The 27,334-nt window shown below is 33.8% G+C and overlaps 4 protein-coding genes across 6 annotated transcripts in view; 2 read left to right on the top strand and 2 right to left on the bottom strand.

Moving 5' to 3' along the window:
* LOC130657281 (protein YIF1B-A-like) overlaps window positions 1-5,883 on the bottom strand; it is a 31,253-nt gene extending 25,370 nt beyond the window's left edge. The window contains exon 1 of the mRNA XM_057460263.1: window positions 5,663-5,883. Coding sequence (XP_057316246.1) covers window positions 5,663-5,699 — 37 coding nt within the window. The 5' untranslated portion in view covers window positions 5,700-5,883. The remainder of the gene's footprint in view (window positions 1-5,662) is intronic.
* A 133-nt stretch (window positions 5,884-6,016) lies between these two features.
* On the top strand, window positions 6,017-8,190 carry LOC130657284 (uncharacterized). The gene is made up of 4 exons (XM_057460265.1): window positions 6,017-6,315; window positions 6,493-6,800; window positions 6,875-6,991; window positions 7,072-8,190. The coding sequence occupies exons 2-4, from the start codon at window positions 6,785-6,787 to the stop codon at window positions 7,266-7,268; spliced, it is 330 nt and encodes a 109-aa protein (XP_057316248.1). The 5' UTR covers window positions 6,017-6,315; window positions 6,493-6,784; the 3' UTR covers window positions 7,269-8,190.
* Window positions 8,191-8,807: 617 nt separating this feature from the next.
* Window positions 8,808-14,387, top strand: LOC130657278 (uncharacterized). 3 transcript variants are annotated; one of them, XM_057460259.1, is made up of 11 exons: window positions 8,808-8,932; window positions 9,129-9,200; window positions 10,813-10,866; window positions 11,186-11,263; window positions 11,341-11,421; window positions 12,173-12,250; window positions 12,329-12,406; window positions 12,480-12,548; window positions 12,670-12,776; window positions 12,856-13,002; window positions 13,092-14,387. In XM_057460259.1, exons 2-11 carry the CDS (start codon window positions 9,175-9,177, stop codon window positions 14,336-14,338), a joined length of 1,965 nt encoding a protein of 654 aa, XP_057316242.1. In that variant the 5' UTR covers window positions 8,808-8,932; window positions 9,129-9,174; the 3' UTR covers window positions 14,339-14,387. The 3 variants fall into 3 exon arrangements, with proteins under 3 accessions (XP_057316242.1, XP_057316241.1, XP_057316243.1); XM_057460258.1 differs by having other exon boundaries at window positions 8,825-9,200; XM_057460260.1 differs by lacking the exons at window positions 8,808-8,932; window positions 9,129-9,200; window positions 10,813-10,866; window positions 11,186-11,263; window positions 11,341-11,421 and adding an exon at window positions 11,777-12,095.
* A 10,424-nt stretch (window positions 14,388-24,811) lies between these two features.
* LOC130657280 (uncharacterized) lies at window positions 24,812-26,856 on the bottom strand. Its single transcript, XM_057460262.1, has 2 exons — window positions 25,885-26,856; window positions 24,812-25,749 (listed from the first exon to the last, which is right to left on the bottom strand). The coding sequence occupies exons 1-2, from the start codon at window positions 26,845-26,847 to the stop codon at window positions 24,814-24,816; spliced, it is 1,899 nt and encodes a 632-aa protein (XP_057316245.1). The 5' UTR covers window positions 26,848-26,856; the 3' UTR covers window positions 24,812-24,813.
* Window positions 26,857-27,334: the final 478 nt, after the last annotated feature.

Genomic DNA, 27,334 nt, shown 5'->3' with positions numbered 1-27,334 from the left:
TGGCAGAGAAGCTTGAGGTCTAAATCAGGAAATTCCACGAAGAAAACAACACGCGTGCTACACATCGCACGCGTAAATCTATTTTAGAAAATTTGCGCGTGCGTTTTTTCGATTTTTTTTTTCTGGTTTATTTTACTCTTATCAGTCCCGTGAGTGTTAAGTGGTGTAAAAGTGCTAAATATATTAACAAAACACCTTGGTTCGTTGTAGGAAGTAATTTATAATAGGTAAATAACATATAATTAAATTTAAACAGTGGACGAAGAGACGCTGACACGTGCCACACGTTGCACTTACTGCAATGGTCTGCCATTTTGTTTGTAGTGCTATTTATCCCCAACCTTGTTCCCAGGGTTATATTTTCTCCGTGGGTTATCTATTATCTATAAAAATGGTAAAAATGGGAGTCATTTTTTATTTATTGAGGTTTCAAGTTTTGTTTGTTAGATTTTGGGAGACCGCTTGTTTGGAATAGTTTAAGGTTGTTTTTAAATTTAAAGTTGTTCTTTAGATTTTTAAAAGTAAAACAAGTATGTTATGTTCTTTTATACAGTTAGGAATTTTAAATTAAAATGTTCAACATACATTTAATTTCACACAGGCAGAAAAAAACACATTTAATTTAAACACGGGAAAAAAAGGCGTTTAATTAACGTTTTTAAAAAAATTTAATTTAACCACAAGTGGTTATTAACTGTTTTTAATGATACAGTTGAAGCTGTCGATGTACAACGATTGATATTTGGAATACAGTTTTTAATAGTTAAATGCTTAAAGCATAGCCTTAAACGGCGACATTAACTACGCTGTAGAAAATCAACTTTTATAATTCCTTCGTTAATTTTTTTTATTTTACGAGAGTAAAGAGCGTAATTAACGCGTGCGATGAATCGCACGCCTGAATAGCTGTTGCACGTGTGTGGGCGCGTGCGCGTGCGATCGCACGCGTCTCATGGAATTCCCTGCTAAATTCATTTGTTTGGTCAGTTGTTTCAAAGAGTCACTGAAATGCAGGAGGTTTGTATCATCAGCAAAGTGGTGTACCATAGAATAGTTAATTGCACAATTTAAGTCGTTTATATAAATTAAAAATAAAAGTGGTCCTAAAACAGAGCCTTGAGGGACACCATGTCTGGTAAGATTATTTGCTGATCTAGCTCCATTTAAAGACACAAATTGTTGACGACCTATTAAGTAGGACCTAAATAAAGAGAGAGCATTACCTCGAATTCCATAATGATGAAGCTTTGTAAGCAGAATTTCATGGTCAACAATATCAAAAGCCTTCTGGAGATCAATAAACACTCCACATGCATAATTTCCTTTATCAAGAGCATCAATAATTTTTTGAGAGATATTCATTAGTGATTGACAGGTTGAGTAATTTTTTCTGAAACCAAATTGTTGCTTATACAGGACATTGTTAGCTTCAAGAAACCCATACACCCGTTTATATATAAGTTTTTCAAATATCTTATCAATGTTTGAAAGTAAGGATATAGGTCGATAATTTGTAAGTTCCAATTTGGATCCTTTTTTATGAATAGGGATAACCCTGGCAGTTTTTAAATTAGAAGGAAAAATGCCTGAAGTAAAAGACAAATTTATAAGTTTAGAGAGTGGAACGGATAATTCAGTTTTAACAGTAGAAAAAATTTGGGCAGGAATGCTGGCCCAGAAGATTTACCAAGGTCCAAGGAAGAAATACAATGGAGAACTTCAATATCATCAGTTGGTGAAAGAAACATTGAATTAGGAACAGAATCTTTTAAGAAGGAAGAGAAATGTTTTGATGTGAATGGGATGCCCATTCTTATATTGTCAGCAATTGATGAAAAATAATTATTAAAAGAGCTAGCAATTGTCACTGGATCAGTGACAAGTAAGTTATCAATGTTCATACAGGTTGGAGAAGCAGAAGCAGAAGAACGAACAGAAATTATATTTTTAACACCTTTCCAAATGTTGCCAATATTTTTTTGGTTATCACTAAAATATTTATTGAAAAAATTACTCTTGCTCAATCTACACAGAGTTACAATTTTATTGCGGTACTTTTTGAAACGCTCTAACAAGAGAGACTTAAAATATGGATCTTTTTCTCTTAAAAAACGTTTATGAAGAAGGTCTCTTTTAGTAATAGAGGTAAGGATACCATTAGTAATCCAAGGATTGGATTTTTTTCTACTTTTTTTATTACAAGTCGTTTTTAATGGAGCGTATTTATCCAAAAGACTGTTGAAACTGTTGTAAAAATTATTAAACGATACATTGGGATCATCTGTGCTTAGTTGAAGTATAGCATCCCAATCCGTATATTGTAGTTCAGTGCGAAAGGCATCATGACTGAATTTTTTCCAGTTACGAGCATAAATATCATTAGATACATGAGCCGGATTGACAGCAGACAAATCTCTTAACACCAAGAACTGGGGGAAATGATCAGATATTGAATTAATAATATTACCAGACAAAGTATCCCACTTGGCAGAGTTAAAATAAATATTATCTATAATTGTGCTGGTAGATTCAGTGACTCTTGTGGGCAAAATTATATGAGGCATTAAATTAAACTGGGAGGTAATATTAATATAATCAGAAACTTCTTTAAACGATTCGGACATTAGAAGGTCAATATTAAAATTACCAAGGAGAAAGATTGGCTTATTTTCAGAAGACACTTTCTCAAGAAGGGGCATTAAAAATTGGTTGTTGAACTCATCAACAGACATTGAGGGGTGTCTATAAATGCATCCTACAATCATGTTTTTATCTTTAGCCTGTATAATTTCAATGAATTAAGATTTAAGTTCACTGCTTTTGTATGCAAGTGTATCAAGATCAAGACGTTCAATAAATTGCAAGTGATTAGAAACATACAACAGAGCACCACCTTTTTCACCTTCAGTAGGCGTGTGTGTGAAGGAGTAACCAGGTAGATCACAATTAATAGGAGGGACATTAATCTGGAATTTAGTTTCAGTGATACCAATAATACTGAAGTCATGCCCAAGTTGTTGTAATAGAACCTTCAATTCATCAAGATGTTTTGACAGAGATGCAATATTCATATGAAAAAGGGAGAATTTATGAGAAGTAACTTGAAGGTCAGTGAATTCATTTGGATCATAATATTTGCAGTTGACACCACCCATGATTTCAGGGATGTCATTGATTTTAAGAGTATTAAGCTTTGTAAGAAATGTTTTGATTTCAAGGGAAGAAAGTGACTTGTCGTAGACTAGAGGGGAAGCTTTTATCCCAAAGGGGAGAATTTCATTATTACATTTACAGCAAAACCATTTCTGGGTAGAATTTTGAAGAGATTCATAATCCTTGACGTTGAGACCATTACATTTATTATGAATCCAGAAATCACAAATATCACACTGAATTGCCTTTTGATTACAGTTTACAGACTTCCCACATATTCCACACGGATAATTTATCATAAATATAGAGAGAAAACAAAAATGACATAAAACAAAAAACTATAGTATATACAAAAGTTTATTTACCAGACTCTATAGGCTTTCCCCTTCCCTAAACAACAAACGAGAGGAGGAAAGGCAGAGTCAGTAAAACTCAAAAACACTAAAAGCAGAATTAGCCAGTTGCTAAAATAAATAAATAAAACAACAGTTTAAAAGTTAATAACAGGAAATGATGTTGGGATGTATAATACCCAACAGGGAGGCGAGAGAACCCGCCCCCTCTTGGGAATTCAATTCAATCGATATATACACCACATGAGACAGCAACAATGTGCAATAGATATCAGAATTATCTATCGAATGAAACAAATGTTAGGCTATAAGAAACAAACCAAATTAGATTGGAAAATATATATGCTGGAACGTCCGATAAAAGACAGCCATGTTTAGGATTCATAATAACAACTAAATTTACGGTACACCGATCATAAGATAAAGTATGATCTCGGTAGGCACAACATACTAGAATACTATAAATATATATGGAAAAGGCGGCGGGAAAAAAAATAAAATAAAAATACGCCTTTTTATCCAAACAAAGAACAGAGAACAAAAATGGCGCGAAACTCGACAAATAAAACATGAAAAAAAAATCAATCAAGAAGTTCACTAATATTAATATTTGGAAACAATTCTTGTAAATCAGTATCATGTAAAATTGAATTTACGATGCCATCTTCATTAATTTTAACCTTCACTGTTCCATTTGAAGTCCAAAAGCCAGAGATATCACCGTTATTGTAAAGTTTTTTACATCTCGACCAGAGACCACGGTACATCCCACACAAACTTTCATTTATATATAATTTGGTACCGCCATCAAAACCAAACTTTGTTGAATCAATATCTTTAAGTTTTTTTTTATTAGAAAGTATGGATTGCACATTATAGTTTGATGCGGTGACAGGCTTCTACGTTCACACTTTGAATATTTACATTAATTGAACTGAAAATATCTAAAACTTTATCTTCAAGTAAATCATGGGAAACAGATTCCGGAATACCCACTAACTCCAAACATTCACGCCTGGAATACTGTTCTGACATACCGCATCTTTTTTCAAGTTCCCTTACTCTTTTGCAGAGAAGGGAAGTAACATTCTGCGAAATCGCTATGTCGCTATTAAGTGCTTCAAATTTAGAATTAATGGCGTCTAATTTATCATGTATTTCCTTCAATGCATCTCTCTCTGTCTGTATGTCAAGAAACTTTTCAATCAGTTCATCTTTTTTCATAGACTTTAAATCAGTTTTAGTTAAAGCATAAGCCATTTCAATGTAAGTTAAAGAAATAAAAAATAATACTTCCGTTATATTAGCAAAGGCTGTCTTCGAGCTTTCTAGTGCATGAGTACACTTGGATAAACACGGATGAAAACACGTCCGATCACTTCAGAGGTGAGTAAGTGAATGAATGTGACATCACTCCTTTATTTTTTTTCGTAAAATTTAAACAAAATGATCAAGTTCAACTAAAAGAATCCGTTTTTACACAGAAAATTGACTTGTTTATCACATTAATCCACCCAAAATCCACCCAAAATATGTCTTTATTAGTTGCTATTTTTGGCCATTTTGAAAAATAAAATAATTTTCAGTAAGCTTAATAATATATTTGACTATATGCAAATTTCAAATCTCCATCACGAACAGAGTCTGAGTAATGATGTTTTTAATATACACCTATTTCCCCTAAAATAAACCATTAAAATGGTGCCATTGTTGCCAAAATCTCCAGCTATAAATTGTATACCCAATTGTCAAATTTTGGTCAATTTCCAGGATATTCAACCATTAATAACTTTTGAACCAGTTATCGTAGAGAGTTGAGTGACCTCTCATTTTTTTTGTCTCATAGAGCTCTTTCCAATGAACAGCATTGTTTAAAAATTCATTTTTTTGTACGGAATTGCTAGCTAGCTACCGATAATTAACGAGTGTAGATGGATAACTTGATTGACATAATATTCATAAAAGTTGTAAATGATACCTTTGGCAATATAGGTCAGAACAACCTAATTAAGAGGTGTAGTTTATTTATACTGTAACAGAATGTTTAAAAGTTTCCTTGACTTTTAAGGCGTTAAAAATGGTCAGGAAATTTTGAACTAGTCAGCCCTGATCAATGCAGCTAATATTTACAGCAGAGCTAACTAATGAAATTTTACCTTGTTGATAACCCATATATTCTTGTGGAGGATCCATATCATAGCACTATATCGTCAAATAAAACACTTTTCTAATGTTGAATCGTCCTTTACGTGTCTAGTCTGCTTGTTGGTTCAAGAAGTGTATTCTTCTGATAGTAGGGCGGCTACCATGTTTCTCGGAGTACGTGTTGTCATTGGTGTTTTGGTAGGCACTATAACCAGGGGTCAAGTCGGAGGTCTTATACAAAATAATTTTGGCGAGTTAACCTGATGGTCTCGATAGTCCAATAAGCGAGTAAAAATGTTTTGAACGCCCCGGGAAAATATCAAAACACTAAGTCACATAAATAAAACACGTGGTTTTATTTTGAAAATTTCGTACGTTTTTAATTTCTGCTGATTTTAAAAACATTCTCTCGAAATTGGTGGTTAATTTAAAAAGGAAAGTACTGTGAATTAAAATGACATTTAACATGGGTAAGAAAACTTTTATATTTTGTTTTTATATTAAAGAAGCAAGAATTATTATAACATGAAAATATTGTCGCAAACTCAAAACATTTTTGGCGTGCACAAACATATTTAAATTTAGCTTATTCCAGAAAAGGAATTATTTCATCCAGCGAAGATGAGGACTTCGAAGATTCACCGCTTTTTAATCGAGCAGTTATGTAAGTAAGATATCAATATTTTCTCGTAACTAAAAAATAGTAAGATTGTAATAAATGTGCGGCAAATGAGTGCTTTAATATTGATGACCTGTAAAATAATGGAAACATTTTGTAAGGTGAAGGGAAAAAGATATAAATAAGTGTTTTTAGTTACGTTGTAACTTTATTTCATCATAGTGATAAAATTTTAAACAAACCTCTGAAAACAAAGAAAATAAAAGAGAAAAAAGAAAGAGAAAAGATATTGAAAAAGCGAGTAAGTTTAAGAAATGCCTGATTATAATTTAAACTTATTTTAGTAAGTTTTATTGGTGTACTATTTTTTTATTTTAAACCTAGATGGGACTTTTATCTCAAGCAGCGAAGAGAGCGATGTCGGAGATGGCACCGAAGACGACATTCAAGACGACACGACAAAAAAAGAGAGAAAGGTAGCAATGACGAGGAAAATAACGACACAGAAAATCAAATGTCAAGCTTGTCAGGTAAGACCATTCATGAATTCTGTTGAAGAATCAGTTAAAGCACGAAGTGATATATGTAATTTATTTAATTTTAGACAAGTGTGTTCGTGCGGATTCCTTGGAAGAAGCAAAAAGAATTATAGAAAAATACGAGATTGAAACTGGAACGAACTATTCGATTTACCATAAAAAAAGCGGTTTTTGTTCTCCAGGTTGGTTTACAAGTAATACTTATCTGTAATACTCTGAAGTGACAAATTTTGCGATTAATGTTGGACTTTAATGTGTTTAGATGTTGATATAAAAGGTCATAGGATCATGTTTGAGGTCAAAAAGTCTGACAACCAACAAATATTTTTTACTGGTACACCATTTCTCGTTTTGGGTATGGAGGCGTTAGATTGCGTGCACGGAGCAGACAAAAGTAAAGTTCAAAACAATAAGAGGAAAGACGCAAGAAAGGCAAGCATGATTTATCCGCTTTCCTAAATTATAAATAACCAGATGTTAACTGACGAATCTATTAACTTGGCACAGCAACATCTTGCAGCACAATTTTCCCAATACGATGGCTTCTTCGACACGTGTCTCGGTATCCCTAAACGTGAAGAATTAGTTGTGTCAAATAAGCTTTTTATACAAATCCTTCACACTGGTGCACTGCATTGGATTTGTGTAGGGAACACTAAAAATCATAACAATTCGTGTAATGTTTATGATAGCTTAAGTAGTGGTAACATCACACCCAGCGTTGCGTGCCAAATAGCATTATTCTGCCACACAGCAGATCCGGAAATAAGGGTAGAGATATGTTCCGTCCAGCAACAAAAAAATTCTGTGGATTGTGGACTATACGCCATTGCGTTTGCAACAATTCTTGCTTTGGGGGGTGATCCAACTAAAGTAGTTTACGATCGTAAAAGATTGCGTCCGCATCTACTTATGTGTTTGCATCAAGAAAAAATGCTTCCTTTTCCTGAAGAAAAAACATTAAGATCTTTAAGATGCGAAATCAAAATTTTGGCTATTTAGTTGTACTGCAGTTTTCGCATGCCCTGGTGGCGCCGTAGATTAGTGGTTATAGCTCTCGTACTCTGTGCGGGTGACCGGGGTCCGATTCCTCTTGACGGCGATTCAACATGGGCGAGTGAATGTTACCATAGCCCCGGGTTAACCCAAGCCATGTGGGGGAAATTGGGAAGATGGCACACTGTGTGGGCCGTTGGATGTTGCCGGGAGTTGTCTAGTAGAGCGCGGGCTCTAATTGGGTCTGCGTGGCTCAAAATGAGCATTAAATACTCTAGGACTCTCCATCTACGCCATGGCCCCTCCTGGAAATAATAGACAGGGTATATCCCTCGATATTTGTGAGGCTAGCCATGTAAAATGTGCACATCTATCTATCTATCTACCCTACGACGAAGAAAACGCAGATGACATGGCCGAATGTTCGAAATGTTTACAGTGGTTTCATCAAAAATGCGAAAATATCCCACCAATAATTTTTAAATCAAGAAACAAAAAATATTTTTGTAAAGCTTGCGTTGAGGAAAAAAAAAAGTCGAAAATAAAAATTAAGACGTAAAATCATTATCTCCTTTTTTATTTGTTAACCCCTCTGATTTGGTAACGAGTGGTGGAGAGCTCTTTGAAGGTAAAGAACACAACAATGAAGTTCTTTGACGGATTTTGACGAGTAACTCGAAGAATTTAATTTATAAAAGATTCGCCTCCGACTTGATCCCTGGTTATAGTGCCTACCGTTGTCATTAGGTCTCCAATTCACGGACCGTCCGGCAGGGAAATGAATGTGCTTAGCTCTCGTTTATGGCACTCCAAAGTCACATTAATACAGTTATCTTAAGATAACAAATGTTATCTTAAGATAACTCTATTAATGTGACTTTGGAATGCGTGCATATTCACATTAATGTTCTGATTGTAAGATAACTCGAGTAATCTTAAGATAACAAATTATCAGAGAAATATTGTAAGATTTCTTGATCATGGTAACATTAACGACTTTTCTACCTTTGATGTTAAAGTTATCTTAAGATAACTAAAGTTATCTTAAGATTACGAGAAAACTGGAGATTACTCAAGAACTATGCGAAACAAAAACGCGTTTTAAACTTAAACACGCGGGAAGTACGGTATGTTGCCCAGCTTGGTTAATTTCTAGAGAATTAACGATTACCTGGTACATATGTCCAGACCTTAACAACGAACCTCATGGCTTTGTAAAAAGCACGTGCAAAACAAGACAAAAACAGTAACAAGTAAATGAAAGTACTGCCTATGCTGCTCGTTAGTTATTTTTTAAAATATGTCTTCCTTTTTTATAAACAGTTCGTCCGACGAAATCGTGCTTCCTGCTTTATCTGATACATCTGCTATGATAGATAGGTTAATGAATTTGGAGTAAGTTGTTTCTAATTTTTTTATTAACTTCATTGATGTAGCTAAGCTATATACCTAGCTAAAGCTGTTTCTTGGAAACATTCTCATCGAAGATTGCCTTAAAAAGCTAGCTGAGACACGTTTTGACTTTGACCCATAGTGTCAAGTATGTCCAACAAGAACTTTTAAATGTCCATAAAAGCAACTTATTTTTTTTCGTGTGAGGTAGCTAAAGCTTAAATTGAATGTGTTTGGAAACATGCCAAACTTTTTTTGTCAAAAAGAGTTGATTTCATGTCAAGTTGTATTGAATTTTGATTTTCTAGAAGAACTTCATTTTCTTTTGATGAATCTTACCTATTATTATTTATTTATTATTTACCCAGGATAGCGTCTTCAGTCCCTATTGGTACTGCTATCAATGAGGGTTCTGCGAAGGGGGTCCTAAGGCTTTTAAAGCTTCCATTTGAGCAAGGTCGTGCGAGATATCAATCTTATTCTCAGCGATAAGCAGAAAAAATTGATTCACACTTTTACAGTCTCTAGTATAACTTAGATAGATAGATGTGCATATTTTACATGGGTAGCCTCACTAATATTGAGGGATATATTATTTCCAGGAGGGGCCATGGCTTAGATGGAGAGTCCTAGAGTATTTAATGCTCGTTTTGAGCTACGCAGACCCAATTAGGGCCCGCGCTCTACTAGACAATTCCCGGCAACATACAATGGCCCACACATGGAGCCATCTCCCCAATTTCCCTCACATGGCTTGGGTTAACCCAGGACTATGGTAACATTCACTCACCCATGTTGAATCGCCATCAAGAGGAATCGAACCCCGGTCTCCCTCACAGAGTACGAGAGCTATAACCACTAATCTGCGGCACCACTTGGCAGGGGTTTGGACCAAAGCCCTTTTGCACTGGAAGTGAGCACTTTACCACGATGCCACCAGTCATGACTTGTGATTCTCTTAGTACATGTTTTTTTTATAAGAAACCTGGCCTAGTTTTAAAAGTTTCTTATTTGTAGGCTGAAATTCCATGTTTTTAGTTCCAAAAGTTTCTTATTTAGTTTCTTAATTTTCCCAGTGAAATAAGGGTTTCTTATATCAAATAAATAGCTAGTTCTAAAAGTTTCTTTAATCTTTGGACTAGTTGGTTTTAAAATAAAAAATAAAGCATTTTTCATTTCAAAGTCTCAAAGTGATGATTGTAACACATCTTCTTCAATTAATTGTAAGAATTAGTTAGAAACAAGTTTCTTACTTAAGAAATAGACATAGAATGTAGCAGTAAAAGTTTCTTAATTTTTGAAGATTCTACATGTAGGTTTCTTATAAACTTGTTTCTTATAAAAAAAAATGTCTATTTGTTTTTTCTTGACTCGAAAAAAGGAAAAATATTTACCATGTGTGTTGATGTTCTTCTGTTTTCTGTGTGTTTAACCATTCTAATAAAGTTATACCCATTAACAATATATATGTTCCAATATATTCTTTATCTTTATTATATTTTGTGCATGTTCAGATCCTAAATGTGTTGCAAGCTTCTGGCAAGGATGTTTTATTGAAAAGCAGCCTATGTTTGCCAACTGCTAACATTAGTTGATATGTTTTTATTTCTTATAGTCCTGTTGTGTCAACGTCTGAGACTACACTGATGTTTCCACCCATGATACCAAGGTAATAATTTATTTTATATCTTTTATGAGCTTTTTAAGACGTCAGGCATATGCAATTAAATTGTTGTATTACACCCATGCTTAGTATATCTTAGTACAACAAAAATATTTATTCTGGTTTAATTTGATGCCAAAAAGTTATTTGAAATTTATTCATAAACAACAGAGATTTTTCCAAGTCCTTACCATCCCCTGCAGTTATGTCCGTCAGTTAATGTTTCTTTTTTCTAAGCATTGTGTGAGTGGACATAGTGAATGCTGTATTAGGTGAAGTTTTTATGACAGCTTGTGTAAAGCATTAGTTATGCATTTTCTTACAGGAGAACTACAGAAACAACAACATCAAGATATGTACCATATTCCAGAGTTACATCAATTTCATCAGTTGGCTCGACTAGGTGGTTATATTGATTTAGACTTGTAGCATGCTAGATTTGTAAAATGTGGCAATTTATACCACTTACATTCGTTTTAGACAACCTATCAGATCAAACACAAGCACAAGATTCGTACAATCTTCAGCATTCACAACTAATTCATCTGTTGTTTTACCTAGGTCATTATAATATTTTAGCCTAAAATATGTAAGGTTTGTAAAGTGTGGCAATTTTTTACCACTTACATTTGTTTTAGACAACCTACAAGATCAAGTACATCGAGATTTTTACAATCTTCAACAATTACAACCAATTCATCTGTTGTTTTACCTACAAGATCAAGTACATCGAGATTTTTACAATCTTCAACAATTACAACCAACTCATTTGTTGTTTTACCTAGGTAATTATAATATTGTAGGCTCACAACATGCAAAGTTTGTGAAATGTGGCAGCTTTTTACCACTTACATTTGTTTTAAACAACCTACAAGGTCAAGTACATCGAGATTTTTACAATCTTCAACAATTACAACCAATTCATCTGTTGTTTTACCTACAAGATCAAGTACATCGAGATTTTTACAATCTTCAACAATTACAACCAACTCATTTGTTGTTTTACCTAGGTAATTATAATATTGTAGGCTCACAACATGCAAAGTTTGTGAAATGTGGCAGCTTTTTACCACTTACATTTGTTTTAAACAACCTACAAGGTCAAGTACATCGAGATTTTTACAATCTTCAACAATTACAACCAATTCATCTGTTGTTTTACCTACAAGATCAAGTACATCGAGATTTTTACAATCTTCAACAATTACAACCAATTCATCTGTTGTTTTACCTAGGTAATTATAATATTTTAGCCTAAAATATGTAAGGTTTGTAAAGTGTGGCAATTTTTTACCACTTACATTTGTTTTAGACAACCTACAAGGTCAAGTATATCAAGATCTGTACAATCTTCAACAGTTACAACCAATTCATCTGTTGGTTTACCTAGGTAATTATAATATTGTAGGCTCACAACATGCAAAGTTTGTGAAATGTGGCAGCTTTTTACCACTTACATTTGTTTTAGACAACCTACAAGGTCAAGTATATCAAGATCTGTACAATCTTCAACAATTACAACCAATTCATCTGTTGTTTTACCTAGGTAATTATAATATTGTTAGCTCACAACAGGCTGTGTGCAAGTGTGGTTTTTTAAAAATGTCTTTCTTTCTTAGACAAGCAATGGCAAGACACATCTTTTCACCTGCTACCACAACTTCTACTTCTCAATCTAGTTCAACCATGTAAGTGTCTTGTAATGATATATAAATGGCCTGCGAATGTTATTAGGAAAAAACTTAAATTTCCACCTAAGTAACATATTTTTTAGGTTTATGCATTTGATTCAGACATTTTTATTTTTAGAACAAGATTGGATAATATCTTACCACCAAATTTTGATGAATTGGTCGAAGTTGCAACTGCTGAAACAGAAATTCAAAATTTAAGAAATTTTACATACCAGCACAAAAGTAATTTTTGTAAATTAACTAACATTTTTAGTGACTTATTCTAAATATCCAGAAGAATGTCAAATCCAATTTGTTTTAGGTACAAAGAGAAAAAGAACAGCAAAACCAGGTCCTGAAGTGTCATCAATCTATATTAAGTTATATCATCTTCCCTGCGCATCTGCCAAACCAAAATATGGTAAAGGAAACAGCGACCTAGTAAAAAGACATTTTGACAGTGGATATGGTATTTTTTATTTTAATATTTTTTGTGTAATTAAATGCATATAGACACGTATTTGGAAACTTTACTACCTTCCTTTTTATTTGTTATAGGATTTGCCAGACCATGTTATGACATTGTTACAAGAAAAATTAAAAAGATGTCAATTAGTATTCACTTAAATGAAGAACAATTCGATGAATTGTTACACGAGCTGTTTCCTCATTTAGCACAAAATTATGGATTTTTTACACTTTTAACTGGTGGAGTGTACCGAAAGGTTAATATCACTAAGCCATCGGATATTAAAACCAAAAAATACACGGGAACCCTTATTGTGGCCAATGCTAATGAGTTTCCAGAACATGGAGCCAGTACTATTGAAACTCGCACACTGCAGGAATCTTATAGGAGGTTCAATACCACTACACTGTCTTCTGATTATGCACTTCAACCTTTACAGTCTGTTTTGACTCATCGTGCAACTCAGCCTTCAACATCAGCTTTAACTACTAATGTTTCAAGGTCAACTGTTAGTACTAATGCAATCAGCCCAATACTTGCAAGTCAAACTAATTTAAGGACTTCAGAAGAACTTGAAACAGTTATTGCACCAAGGTTAAATGGTCCTTTTCAAGAAAACCCTTTGTCTCAACTTTTACCAAGTTTTTCAAGAAATAACTTAAACCAATTTGAGGTTGACAGAAAAACTCTCCTACTCGCGCTGGATTCAGAACAACAGCTCTTAATAGACAGGTCTAACCTTGTTGCAGATGCAATTGAGCAATACCAAGATACTTCTATTTTAGACTGTAAAGTTTTCATAAAATTTTTGGATGAAGAAGGTCATGACCTTGATGGCTTGACTAAAGAATTTTTTTCCTCATTTTGGATAAAATTTTCAGAACAATACTTAAAAGGAGAAAATCAAAAGTATTTTACTGTTCAACCTGAACCTGTGCTAACAGATGCTCAGCTAAAGGCAGTTGGCATGATTCTTGTGCATGGCTTTTTGTTGACAGGATATTTGCCATTGATGATTAACAATAGTCAGTTGTTCATTATCTTGTCTGGCAAAGAACCATCATCTGAATCCATGGCAACATCATTCTTGTCTGTTATAGGTGAAACAAACAAACAGCTCATTTTAAAGGCAAAGCAAATGAGTTGTTATGATAACTCATTAAAGATGTCTCTGGTTAGACTACTCTCAATGTACGAAAGTACGTATTTATCTTCCCCCAGCACAATTGATAATTGTATCAAAAATATTTCTAAGTATATGATGGTTAAAAAGCCATACTTCGCATTGCAAAAGATGAGTTTAGGGTTAACGGGAGAAGTGAAACCTCTATCCTAACCAAATAAATTTGAAGGCACAAATAGAATGACTATTTTGAAAATTTATACATTACAAAATTTCGGGAAAAAAATTACTGAAATGCCTTGTATCTTCTAAAACTATGTCCTTTTTTATTTTAATTTTACTTAATTCTTGCGTAATACGAGAGTAGACACTCTTTTTACTTGAAAATTTTTACACGCAAAATCGCAACGCACATGGTAAAGTTTCGCGCTTATAATGTAAAACTAACTGGGAACGAAGTTGACACTTCAACGCTGTAATTGTTTTTTATTGCGTAATTTAACGCGTTTGGAACGAAGATAATGCTATCTTTAGATAACACGAGTTATCTTAAGTTAGCAAAAATATCGTCAAATTGTATTAATAACATCTCTAATCTCAAGATAACTACAAAGTAAAGATATAATTATCACATTAATATGTTATCTTAAGATTACTCGAGTTATCTTACAATCAGGACATTAATGTGAATATGCACGCATTCCAAAGTCACATTAATAGAGTTATCTTAAGATAACATTTGTTATCTTAAGATAACTGTATTAATGTGACTTTGGAATGCCATACTCGTTGAGGTCGGACGTATCTAAAACGCTCCGGTCTTGGCGCACTAAGTCGAAGAAAGAAAAAAGAAGACTAAAGCTCCTCCTTTGACAGCTAGTCCTTTTTGATTTTTACATATTGTACTGCCTTCTCTACTTCATTTATATCTTTTCATTTCTTTAATTTGTTGTTTTGTTAGTTTTTAAATTATGCTTTTTGTTAATAAATTGTTTTTATCCCAGTCAGTTTTTTACCCATCTATCATCTAATATGGTAGCTTTGCTGTGTTGTGGCTTCCTGCTGCTCCTTCTGTGTAACATCGTAAGGAAATGGGCTTGCCTCAGATCCTTCAAACATAGTTTTGGAAGAGCACATAACCGTATAAAGATCTCCCTACGACTTAAAATTAACTTTACTCAGGTAGGAAACCCCATATTTACGCTAAAACTGATTTTTGTGTTCGTTGTATTTTTGAGCAATCAATAGCTAGCTAGCTACAAAACCTTCGTTCAAAAGTAGCTCACCCAACAACAACAAAATGAGTCGACTAGATAGGAGTTTCTTTTCTATCTCTTCACTTAATGCCTGCAATAGAGTTTCTGAAAGCCAGCTCTCTCTCCAATTGGCTTTATCAAAACTTAAGCCAAGCAGGCACAAGTATTTCTATTTTTTTATCCTCTTGTCAGGGGACATCTGCCTCAACTCAGGTCCTGTTAAGTATCCCTGTTCTTCATGCTTAAAACCTGTGGCAAAAACACACAAAGCACTTTCTTGTGACGAGTGTGGACTATGGGCTCATAAAAAATATGAGCGTATTTCTGATAAAAAATATCAACAATTTATGAAGACTCCTGAAGATAAACTGTTTTTCGTTTGCAGTCCCCGTCTTTCTCGTAATTTGCCCCTTGCTAATGAGGAGTCATTTGGTGACGAAATTCCGGACAACATCAATATTACTATTGATGAAAACTTTGATTTTGAGGCAATTAGAAATGGGAAGGGCTTAAAAATGTCCCATCTCATTGCTCCTGATTACATGCGCTCAAAATTCCTTTTGACAAAAAACTGTCATAATCATCAAACAAGAGGAGCTTCAAAAAACAGGTTCACACTTCCCTTGGTCAACACGGAATTTGGCAAAAAAGCCTTCCCATTTAGAGATGCAAAAGTGTGGAATAATCTTCCAGACCAAGTGACCTGTGATGGAAGTCTGCTTTCGTTTAAGACTTCCATCTCTAATGTATTTCGCAAATTCTAATAGAGATCACTTTTTAACTTTTTAATCTTTGTTTTTTATTCTTTTTCTTTTCAATTTTCACAGATTATAAATGTTACTATGTTTGATTGAGATGAGGCAGTCTAAGGTTTATCATTTTTTGTTTCTTTTTTGTTCTAGTGGCCCCCAGTGGAAACAATCCACTAACTATAGGTTTTTGTGATTTTTTGGGCTAGCCACTTTAAATATTTATCATTATTATTATTATTATTATTATTATTATTATTATTATTATTATGTCAAATAAGGTCAGTAGTTCGAATAAAGTTTGATTAGTCTTTGTACCAGAGGCCATTTTTTTGACTTTTTGACTACGCTTCTACTTATCAGAATCTCTCATTTTTCCAAGTCACTATTTTCTCTATATTTTATCAATCCTAAAGGGGGGAATTTCACGAAGCGAATTGAACGGCGAATTTGATGGCGAATTCGCTTTTTAATTTTAACGAAAAATAAATTAGACGCCACATTCATTGTTTACATTGGTTAACCGCGTTCTGATTGGTCTAAAACTAGCAGCGAAACCTTTAGCCGCGAAAAAGTAGGAACTGTTTCTACTTTTCAGCGAGGCGAATATTTCGATGCAAAATCAAAACAAACAAAATAGATAGGAATCAAACCATTTGCGTCATAATTATGCAATGTTCATCTGAAACATAAATAATATATACAATGTTATTGTCCATGGTTATTGTCTATTATTCCCTACAAAACTGCCCATGCTCAGATACAATTCGCCGGTCAATTCGCTTCGTGAAATTTCATTGCATAAAATCTATGCCCGGTCTGATACATACGGTGGCCCATATATATGACATTTTTAATACAACATTTTTTTTTAATTCCTAACTGGCGGCGCTAGTTATGCCGCCAGTTATAACTGTCGCCGCTAGTTATGCCGCTAGTTATAGGTGTCGCCGCTAGTTATAACTTGCCGCTATTTATGCCGCCAGTTATAAGTGTCGCCGCTATTTATGCCGCCAGTTATAACTGTCGCCGCTAGTTATAACTGTCGCCGCTAGTTGTAGCTGTCGCCGCTAGTTATGCCGCCAGTTATAACTGTCGCTGCTAGTTATGCCGCCATTTAAACGCCTTCCACGTGATTTTGTGTTTGGGCGCATGCGCTAGTGCTGGTAAATACTACAGGGGAACGTGGGGGCCTTTGTTGAATATTAATATATATATATAAGACTAACCTGTAGGTTATCTTCGCAATAGTTCTTTCTGTTTGTAACGCAACGCTAAATTAGTGTGATTGATTCAACTCAACACTATGGAACACCACTTTGACTAAACACAACGAATTACCAATGATACTGGTTCAACACAATTAAAACCCCACCACCAAGTGATTCTTATTAGTAATCGCCTAGATTCAAGTAAAGCTTCAAGTAAAGATGTGATTCTTTGGAGGTAAAACAATATTTTAAACTCTCGTGCTATTTAGTTGCGACTTGGTCGTTATAAAAGTTATACCTTATTTTGAGTTTCAATTTCAGATCCTTGGAAGGGTTATCAGTAAATCAACCAAGTGCTTGATCAGACAGTACTTTTTAGATGGATTATCTTATGAAGAAATCAGAACATTTTTATTTACAAAACATGATGTGCACATTGGGATCAGACAACTCAACCACGTATTAAGAAGTATGAATCTGTTTGGGCGATACAAACCATCCACTACAAATTCGGTATTGATTGCTATCGAAAGACAAATTTCTGGCTCAGGGGAAGGATTTGGGTATCTGATGGCTTCAACGTAGATCGAGAAACCATGCTCATGGCTATGAAGGCTATGGATCCCGGTTTGAGGAAAGAAGTAAGCATCGTTTTAAAAGACGGAAATATTTTTCCTGTGGTCCTAACTTTGTTTGCCACATGGATGGTTATGACAAGTTAAAGCCATTCGGATTTGCAATCCATTGTGCAATTGATGGCTAAAGTTGAAAAATACTATGGCTAAATGTCGGCGCAAGTAATAATAATCCTAAATTAATTGATGCTTATTTCCTAAAGTGTGTCACGCGCCTGCAATCAACTTCTCGTTGCATTCGAGCTGATCGCGGGTCAGAGAATGTAGTTGTGGGTGGGATACAATGATTCTTTCGAAAAGATGGCGAAGATGATTCTTCGGGTGAAAAAAGCTTTCGACATGGTCCTTCCACTAGAAATCAGTGCATAGAATCTTGGTGGTGCCAAGTCAGGAAAAACCGCTGTAACTATTGGATAAATTACTTTAAAGATTTGTGTGACGAAGGTACGCTAGACACGAGCATTGATTACCACCTAGATTGCCTGCGTTTTTCATATCTCACGTTATTGCAAACTGACTTAGATCAGACTGTTTCGTTATGGAATAACCATCGCATACGCAAAGTTAGGAATTCGGAAAGTCCTGCCGGCTGTGCTAATGTGCTGTACCATTTGCCTATATATATATATATATATATATATATATATATATATATATATATATATATATATATATATATATATATATATATATATATATATATATATATATATATATATATATATATATATATATATATATATATATATATATATATATATATATATATATATATATATATATATATATATATATATATATATATATATATATATATATATATATATATATATATATATATATATATATATATATATATATATATATATATATATATATATATATATATATATATATATATATATATATATATATATATATATATATATATATATATATATATATATATATATATATATATATATATATATATATATATATATATATATATATATACTACTAATAGCATCATTTGGTCGCAAAGTCCAAAAATGATACCTGATATATATATATACCTGATATATATATATATATACCTGATTTTATACTCAGTTAGAATATCAAGAACAGGTTTAACTTCGCTAAATTTTTCAAACAAAGCACGTTTATTGTTTGGTAAAAATAACAGGAAAGTGGAAACAAGGTCTTTATCATCAACATTTACATAAAGAGAATATTTGATCGATGCCTTGGAAATTTGTAATGGAAAAAGTCCATGTTGGATAAAGGCATGAGTTATTAATTTACCAAAGGTTTCAAGGTCATTTTTGTCCATAGTTGCTATTGGTACTTTTTGACACTCTCCTTCACACTGTTTATAAAATTCATCAAAACATTTTGCATACACATCTTTGGTTGCACCATCACCAACCCCGTAATCTTCAGAAAATGATAAATTAATCCGTTCTGAAAGTATATCAATTTTTCGATAATGCGAAATTAAGTCCCCAAAAACATTATCAAATGAAACAGTGATATGTCTTCCTTGGAGTATCAATTTGTCAAGTGCAATTTTCCTGCAATTTTCCACCTTTTTGTAAATTAGTCATACATTCACCTTGCGTAATTTCTACACGCTCTTCAGTTTCTTTTTCACCATTGGGTTTTTGTACAGCAGAAATAAATGGATTTTCTTTGTTATCATCAGAGGGGGAGAGTTTGCAGTCTATCGTATAGTCTTTTTCATAACTTGCGGCATAACTAGCGCCGACAGTTATTACCGGCTTTACTATTATAACACTAAAATTAAAGAAGGGTATTCTTTAATGGCTTATGGACCGTATTCTATTCAAAAGTCACAAAATTCCAGGTTATTAAATGACTAAAGACTGTTGATTCCGTCTTAAGGTTAGCCTAGCTAAAAGTCAAGTGTCCAACGTGTTAAACCAGAAAGAAGTGTTATTGTTTATCCTCATATCCTGCTAAACCTTTGCAATTACTCATTTTTTATTTCTTTTTTTTAAAAAATGCTTTTACGATTTGGATTTGCAGTAACCACTTTGCAATTTTCTATTTTCAAAGCTTTTTTTAAATTACGTAATTTCGTGGGTGAAGCAGTTGCAGTCAAAGCTAACATGATACTGTGAGGGAAGAATGCTTGTAAAACTGATAAGTTTTGAAATTCTGTACGAAATTCTTCACCCCTAGATATAACATGCAGTAATTCATCAATTTTGTAGCTTAACTGTATGTATTACGTGATAAATTTATATTATTCAATTATTATAGCTATACATATACACATATTTTGTTTGTGAAACTTTTTCAAATGGATATATAATATATATTAGTTAGTTGCTATATTTAGGCATATTATTTTTATATACAATAGCTATGTATGTAGCTAGATTTTTGATACGTTAAGTTTACAAAGAAAGCTAGCTAGCTAGCTATACTTACCATAATTCCACACAATGTGCCTCGCCTATCACACAAGCCACAACATTTTCCTCATAAATTTTTGATCTTAATATTTTCCTTCCCTGATCTGATAACAGGGACTCTGCATGTGCAAATAAAATTTTACATTTGCCTGCAACAATGCTTTTTGAAATTTTGAAAATAGAATTTGATGCATCATTCAAATCTTCTTCAAACAAGGGTTTGTACTTCTGACTATTAGCGTGGTCTTCGAGTTGTAAGAAACCACATTCAATGCCTACTTTAGTTAAATATACTAGCTGATTTTGAATAATTGATGCTAAAGGAGAGACAAAAAGTACAATATTGCCTCTGCCTTTCGTTCTGGAACAAAGTTGGGTAAAAGTTGATAAATTAACGATTTACCAAACCCTGTAGGCGAAACAGCTATAACGTGGTATCCTTCTCCTAAATACTTGAAACATTGAACTTGTTTTGGTTTTAAAATAAACAAGGGCAACTTTTTATACTTTTCAAAAACATTATTCAGCTGCTTGAAAACACGTATATACCACATCTTTCCAGCCCATCGCCAAAATCGTAAATATGCAGAATTTGCATAAATTAAAAATGAACCAGGTTCATTTGATGCCCACGTGACCAGCCTGTGCCAGCGCCTTTTCGACGCCACGGTAAAAGGTGCTGGGTTCGAGCTTGTGTAAATACTTTTCTTATATTATCATTATGTTAGCTGTTAGTTACATCTACCTTAACCCTAAATTTACAAAAAAAATTAAAATCCAACATCCACAGATCTACCTAAAAAATTGCTTCTGGTTCCTCATTCATAATAAAGTCTGGCTCAGCTACAAATTCAGTTGAATCATCCCCTATCTCAGTCTCATCGGGAATTAGAGCGGATGTCTCTCTAAATTTTTTTCGAGGAGATGGTCTGTTAACAGGAGCTTTTCTTTTGCTAAAATCCTCCACATTTTCAAATAGTGCAGGTTTGGCTCCATCTCTCATCTGCGGCGTGTCCCTCCAGGGGCTTTTCTTATATCACTTTTTGCAAAGTGTTTTTCGAACAGCACAGTATGGCTGGTTACTCTAAAGTTGTCTTGTCCATCAATACGTTTAATTCGGCTGCACCACACTTTCCTTGTTCCTGAATCTTTCGGAAATTTAAAAAAAACTTATGGTTGAAGATATTAATTCATTTTCAAATTCAATCAGGCTACGATTATTGCATCCCCAGGAAGCACATTGCTTTCCTTGAGATCTTTTATGTTTTTTCTTCGCACTCCCCTCTGACATTTTGTTTACAAAAAAGTTTAGCACCGCTTGTCTCGTTTTCAATACGAGGCATACTATTGCGCAATAATTTATGAAAAGGTCTATAAGACGTGTTTTTATTATTGTTTTATTGTATTCAGAGAGGGTCTTAATTATTGTAAAATACAAAATGGTCTCACCTGCTTAGTAATAAATAAATCCATCAAATCTTTCTTTATCGTCATACGGTGTATTTTAGCAATGTGCTGTACTACGTCTGTAACATCAGAACTTGCGCTTGCATTATCCAAATTCGAAGGCTCGTTCCCACCGGTTGCTATAGCTATTGAAGCTCCAGCTAAAGTTTGAATCCTTCTTCCTCTCAATTGATTTAAAGATGGCATTTCTTCTTCGTTTTCATTTGAAAGTTGAGAGTCATCATCAACACAAGAAGGTTCACACAAATTGCCAAACAAGTTCAAGTTGCTATCTGCAATACAAGAAGCACTATACTCATTATTTTGGATGCAAATAATACATTGGTTTCCGATATAGCTGCAATTACAAACAGAACATATACTTCGCCTGCTAATTTCCTTTGGTTCTGTTATTGCATGGCAAAAGTTCTCAGTGAAAGTTTCAATGTAATCATTTTGTTTATTCAAAGTTTCCTGACCAGCTTCTTTATACTCGTTATCATGGTCATATGCTACAGATTTATTTGATAAAACAAACCAACACTTCGATAAAAATAGACCTTTCCTTTCAATGTATGCCCAAAGGTCTTCATCTTCATCTAATGTTTCCCCATTTGGACCACATAACGACTAACGACTTCATGCACTCTGGTTCTGCCTCCATGTAACTATTACAGTCATTTTGGTCAAAATACAACTTCAAAGCATTGTATTTAAGCTCTTCAAAATTCAATGGTGTTCCAACTTCCACCTTGATGAATCGATATCCACCCCTAATCTTTCTGTTTTACTATTTCGTATCCTTCTCTCGATGGATTATATCGCTCCCATTTCACTTGTACTTTTTTGATCTTTTGAGGTGTGTAACTTTTCGAAGAGGATGACGAGGCCTTTTGACGAACTCTTGACAATAAATTGCCAAGACGAGTTTCTGTTTTCCGTTTTGTGTTAGCACTACTAGTGCTCGAAGAACTTGAAGAACCGTCATCGGGGTTGTTTGCATTACAATAATACGATGGCTCTGAGGGGTCACACTTCTGTAAAGTATTTTTTTACTTCTGTTAACTTTTTTTTCACTTCTACAATTTTTTTTTTAACTTCTGCAATTTTTTTTTTCACTTCTGTAATTTTTTCTTCACTTCTGCAATTTTTTTTTTAACTTCTGCAATTTTTTTTTTCACTTCTGTAATTTTTTTTCTCACTTCTGCAATTTTTTTTTTCACTTCTGCAAAAAATTTTTTCCCTTCTGCAATTTTTTTTTTTACTTCTGCAATTTTCTTTTTTCACTTTTGCATTTTTTTTAATTTTCTAACTCACTTTTGGCGTTATTAATCAGTTGTCTAGTATCTCCTTATTCACTACACCGTCATGGAAAGCGTGAAGGATGCTATTAAGGTTTATTTCAATCAAGGACTGACATACCTGGAGATACTAGAATTCCTTCGTATACATCATAACTATAAAATTAGTTTATCGACATTAAAAAGATGGTTTCGTCTTTATGGTATGAGAAAAAGGCCCTTGGCAAGTATTAGAAATCAACACACAGATGTGATGCAGGCTGTGAAGGAGCAACTGGATGGTAGTGGAGCTGAGCTGGGCTATCGTCGCATTCATAGATGTTTAACGTCAAAAGGCATAATCTGCAGACGAGATGATGTTAGGCTAGCAATAAGGTATTTTGATCCAGAGGGAGTAAATAGGAGAAAGAGACGGCGCCTTCGTCGAAGAGCATACCGAGCTCGAGGCCCAAATTATGTCTGGCACATTGATGGCCACGATAAGCTTAAGCCGTATGGTTTTAGCATTCATGGATGTATTGACGGCTTTTCACGCAAAATAATTTGGCTTAAAGTAGGGACCACTAATAAACTGCCTGAAGTTATCGCTGGATACTATTTAGATGCCGTTTTAAATTTGAAAGGACTTCCTTTGACAATTAAAGCAGATGATGGAACTGAACATGCACTCATCGAGCCCGTTCACGTTTACTTGAGATCACTTTCAGGCGCAGACGCTGAGGAATCTTTCAGTATAACAACATCGCCACAGAACCAGAGAATTGAGTCATTTTGGGCCATGTTACAACGGGATCGTATTGGGTGGTGGCGGCATTTTTTCCGGGATTTAGCTGACTCAGACACGCTTTTTACTTCCGATCCAGTTATATTGGACTGTATTCGATATTGTTTTATGCCATTGATTCGAAGTGATTTAAATTCAATTGTTGAGGAATGGAACTCACATTTAATCTCAAAAAGCAATAATGGTGGACCAAGTGGTCGTCCCGATTCTATGTTTTTCCTTCCTCATTTGTTTGACGCAGAGGATTGTTTACAAAACGTGCATCCCCAGGAAGTTAATGAATTCCAATCGGTCACTGAAAATGAGCATTGTGATTTCTCGTACGAGTTTCAGGAGTTTGCAGACCATTTTATGAATCGCGATGGTATCGCTCAACCACAAAATCCAGAGGAGGCACTACATTTGTATTTTTATCTTATTGAAAAGATTGATGAATTCTCATAATACACTTGAACAAAATATAAACATTTGTTGTTTTCTTATTGCTTTTTTTCCTTAAAAAGTTCATACAATAAGTAATTTTTCTAGTAAACCAAAATAAATGTGAGTCATATATATACAACAAACACTGCAATCGTAAAAACAAATAGATCTTAACAAAATAACAAATCCTTTTTTGGCAACATAACTATACTCTCGTACCCATTTTTGTACTGATATTAGGACATAAAACAAATAGTAAACCGTAGTAAAGCTTAGTGAGTAATATATAAAGAAAAAAGGACGTCTACAGACCACAAAAAAAGTTAAAAATAAAACATAAGCATGTAAATAAACTGATTGGTATTTTCCTAATTACAAAAAATGTCACCATGGTCAGTTAAGCAGAAGTTTTAGTAAATGATCATATATTACCAAACATAACAAAGAAATATGAACTCAGTCATACAATGTCTATTTCCCATGTTGATTTTTTCAATATACTTGTAAATTCCTCTCTAAGCTCACAAAAATTGTTGTAAGTTGATGGTAATTCCAACATAGGCCCACATGTATGTGCTATTGGCCTTCTGGAGAATTCAGTTACATCTTTTTTAAACATTATGTGCAGTGAATTGACTATTATCAGTTCTGAACCAGTAAGAAATTGCAATAGTCGCTTTAACTCCATATTTTCCAGTCCCCGCACAAATCTTTTAAAATACTGAAGTGCATCTCTTTCACTCTCGTTAGCAGGGTCCGAAACAATTAATGCTAAAAGCTTTTTTGCCGTTGGTTCTACCTTTTCATACAAGGCAACAAGAGATTCCGGAGTTGATAGGTGTGTTATTAGAGGGGCGAAATTAGTTCTCCAGCATGTTGCCATTATATGAGGTTTCTGGTATAGTTCTTGTCTTGCAAGCTCAATCACCACTTCATTAACATTACTAGAAGTTACCAATGTACGACACTTAAACTGATCAAGAATGTCCATAAATTCTTCTGAGGTAAAAATATCAGATTTTTTAGAAGCAAGTGCTTCTTGAACAACTGTTCGTTCCATTTGAGATAAATACCTTAAAAACCCATCTATTAGATCATCAGGATTATTCACTTCCCCATACAAGCAGTAATGCATAAATGAACGACTGATAACTATTGGAAAGTATCCAGTGTCAATAAAACCTTTGACAAGAATTTTACCAATAGCCTCCCATTCTGATACATAGAGGTCATGTCTAACAAAGGGAACACGCTCATCAGCACCAACTAAATAGCTATCTGCAACGTCTTTCCAAAACATTGAATATACATCTCTTGATACACCTGATCCTACACCATTTTCTGAGAGCCCATGGGAATCAATAACAGTGTAAGTGATCTTCTCATTCACCTTGATCTAGTAAATAATATAAATTTTACTTAATATCATTGGAAGTATACAAAACTTTTGGTGCCAAGAAAATTTGCCGGTTTGGACCAAAATCTGTCACTTAAATTCCCGTCATAATTAATATACAAACAGTAAAATTACCTCATCTTGGAAAGCTTTAATCAAGTCTTTTCTTATATTGTGTCTGTTAACTTTTACTTCTTTTTCTGCAGTTAAACATTCAGGTACATCTGTGGTAAATAGATTTAATCTGATCTGCCTTAATTCGGCAACTGATGGCAAATCAGGAATAGGATTTCCTTCAAATGAACTATTTGGCATTTCGTTGTCAAAACAATCGTTTAGTTCTGTAGCTGTTGTCAAGTTCAGTTCTAATGCAGTCTTTTCCTTGTCCTTTTCAAGACTTTCCAAGTACTCTTGATTTTGTAAGCAGATGAAGCATTCACTTCCAGTGTAGGTACAGTGGCAGGTATGGCACAATTTTCGTTTGGGTGTACTTTCAACATTCATTGACTCATTAAATTCATTAAAATTGTTGAAAACTGCAGGTAAATTGTCCTCACTTAAATCTACATATGTTGACCTTAAGACAGAGAATGTTTTAGAAATAACAAGGCCTTTTCTCTTAAGGTATTCCCACATGTCTTCATCTTCATCAATATTTTGACCTGTGATTGCTACAAGATCAATTGTGCATTCAGCAACGTTTTCTGAAAAATTGTTACAGTTGTTATCATCAAAGTAAAAGTTTTTAGCTAGTTCCTTTATTTCTTGGAATGATATAGGAGTTTCTTGTTCCACGTCAACGAATCTTGGGCCTCCTCCATCTTTTAGCCTTACCACTTTGAATTCGTTAATTAGGTTATCATATCTCTCATACTTAAGTTGTAACTTTTTGTACTTTTTGGAGGGTCGACTAGAATATTGTGAACTTCCACTTTCAGATGACTTTGCTCGAATTTTGGATAACAGTTGTCCTAGTCTTTGTTCTGTTTTTCGTGGACCCTTGTCTTTTTTGTCTTCTTTTCTTTCATTATTTGTATTTTCTGAATCCATAAATGATTTGATTTCTGTTCTAATGGTATTCTTTAAAATATTGTCCATTGATTTACACTAAAAATAAAAAATAATACAGTTTGCCCAAGGCACCAATTTTAGTACAGTTAAACGTTGCTTATGTTCACATTTTTATAAAAAGCCATCCCATTAGGTCCACACAAATAGCTAGCTAGCGTCTATATAACCTTTAACCTACCAAAAAATAACAAGCAACACATTGAGGACTGAAGTAAACTTTATTTTAATAACTACAATTTCTTCGGGCTGGGGCCTAGCTAACATATTGCACCAAAATATTTGCATTTTACGATCTGTTTATATCCGCCATATTTAAATAAAGTTCCTTCCTAAAAGTTTTTTTAAAAAATGTGCAGAAGTAAAATTGCAGAAGTATTTTAAAAAAAGGTGCGCAGAAGTATTTTCAAAAAAAGTGCAGAAGTATTTTCAAAAAAAAGTGCAGAAGTATTTTCAAAAAAAAGTGCAGAAGTATTTTCAAAAAAATTGCAGAAGTATATATTTTCAAAAAAAGTGC

The sequence above is a fragment of the Hydractinia symbiolongicarpus genome, chromosome 9, assembly GCF_029227915.1.
Source record: "Hydractinia symbiolongicarpus strain clone_291-10 chromosome 9, HSymV2.1, whole genome shotgun sequence".
In the NCBI taxonomy this organism is placed as follows: domain Eukaryota; kingdom Metazoa; phylum Cnidaria; class Hydrozoa; order Anthoathecata; family Hydractiniidae; genus Hydractinia; species Hydractinia symbiolongicarpus.
The sequence above is the reverse complement of the archived record's forward strand: the minus strand, read 5'-3'. Positions and strand labels throughout refer to the sequence as shown.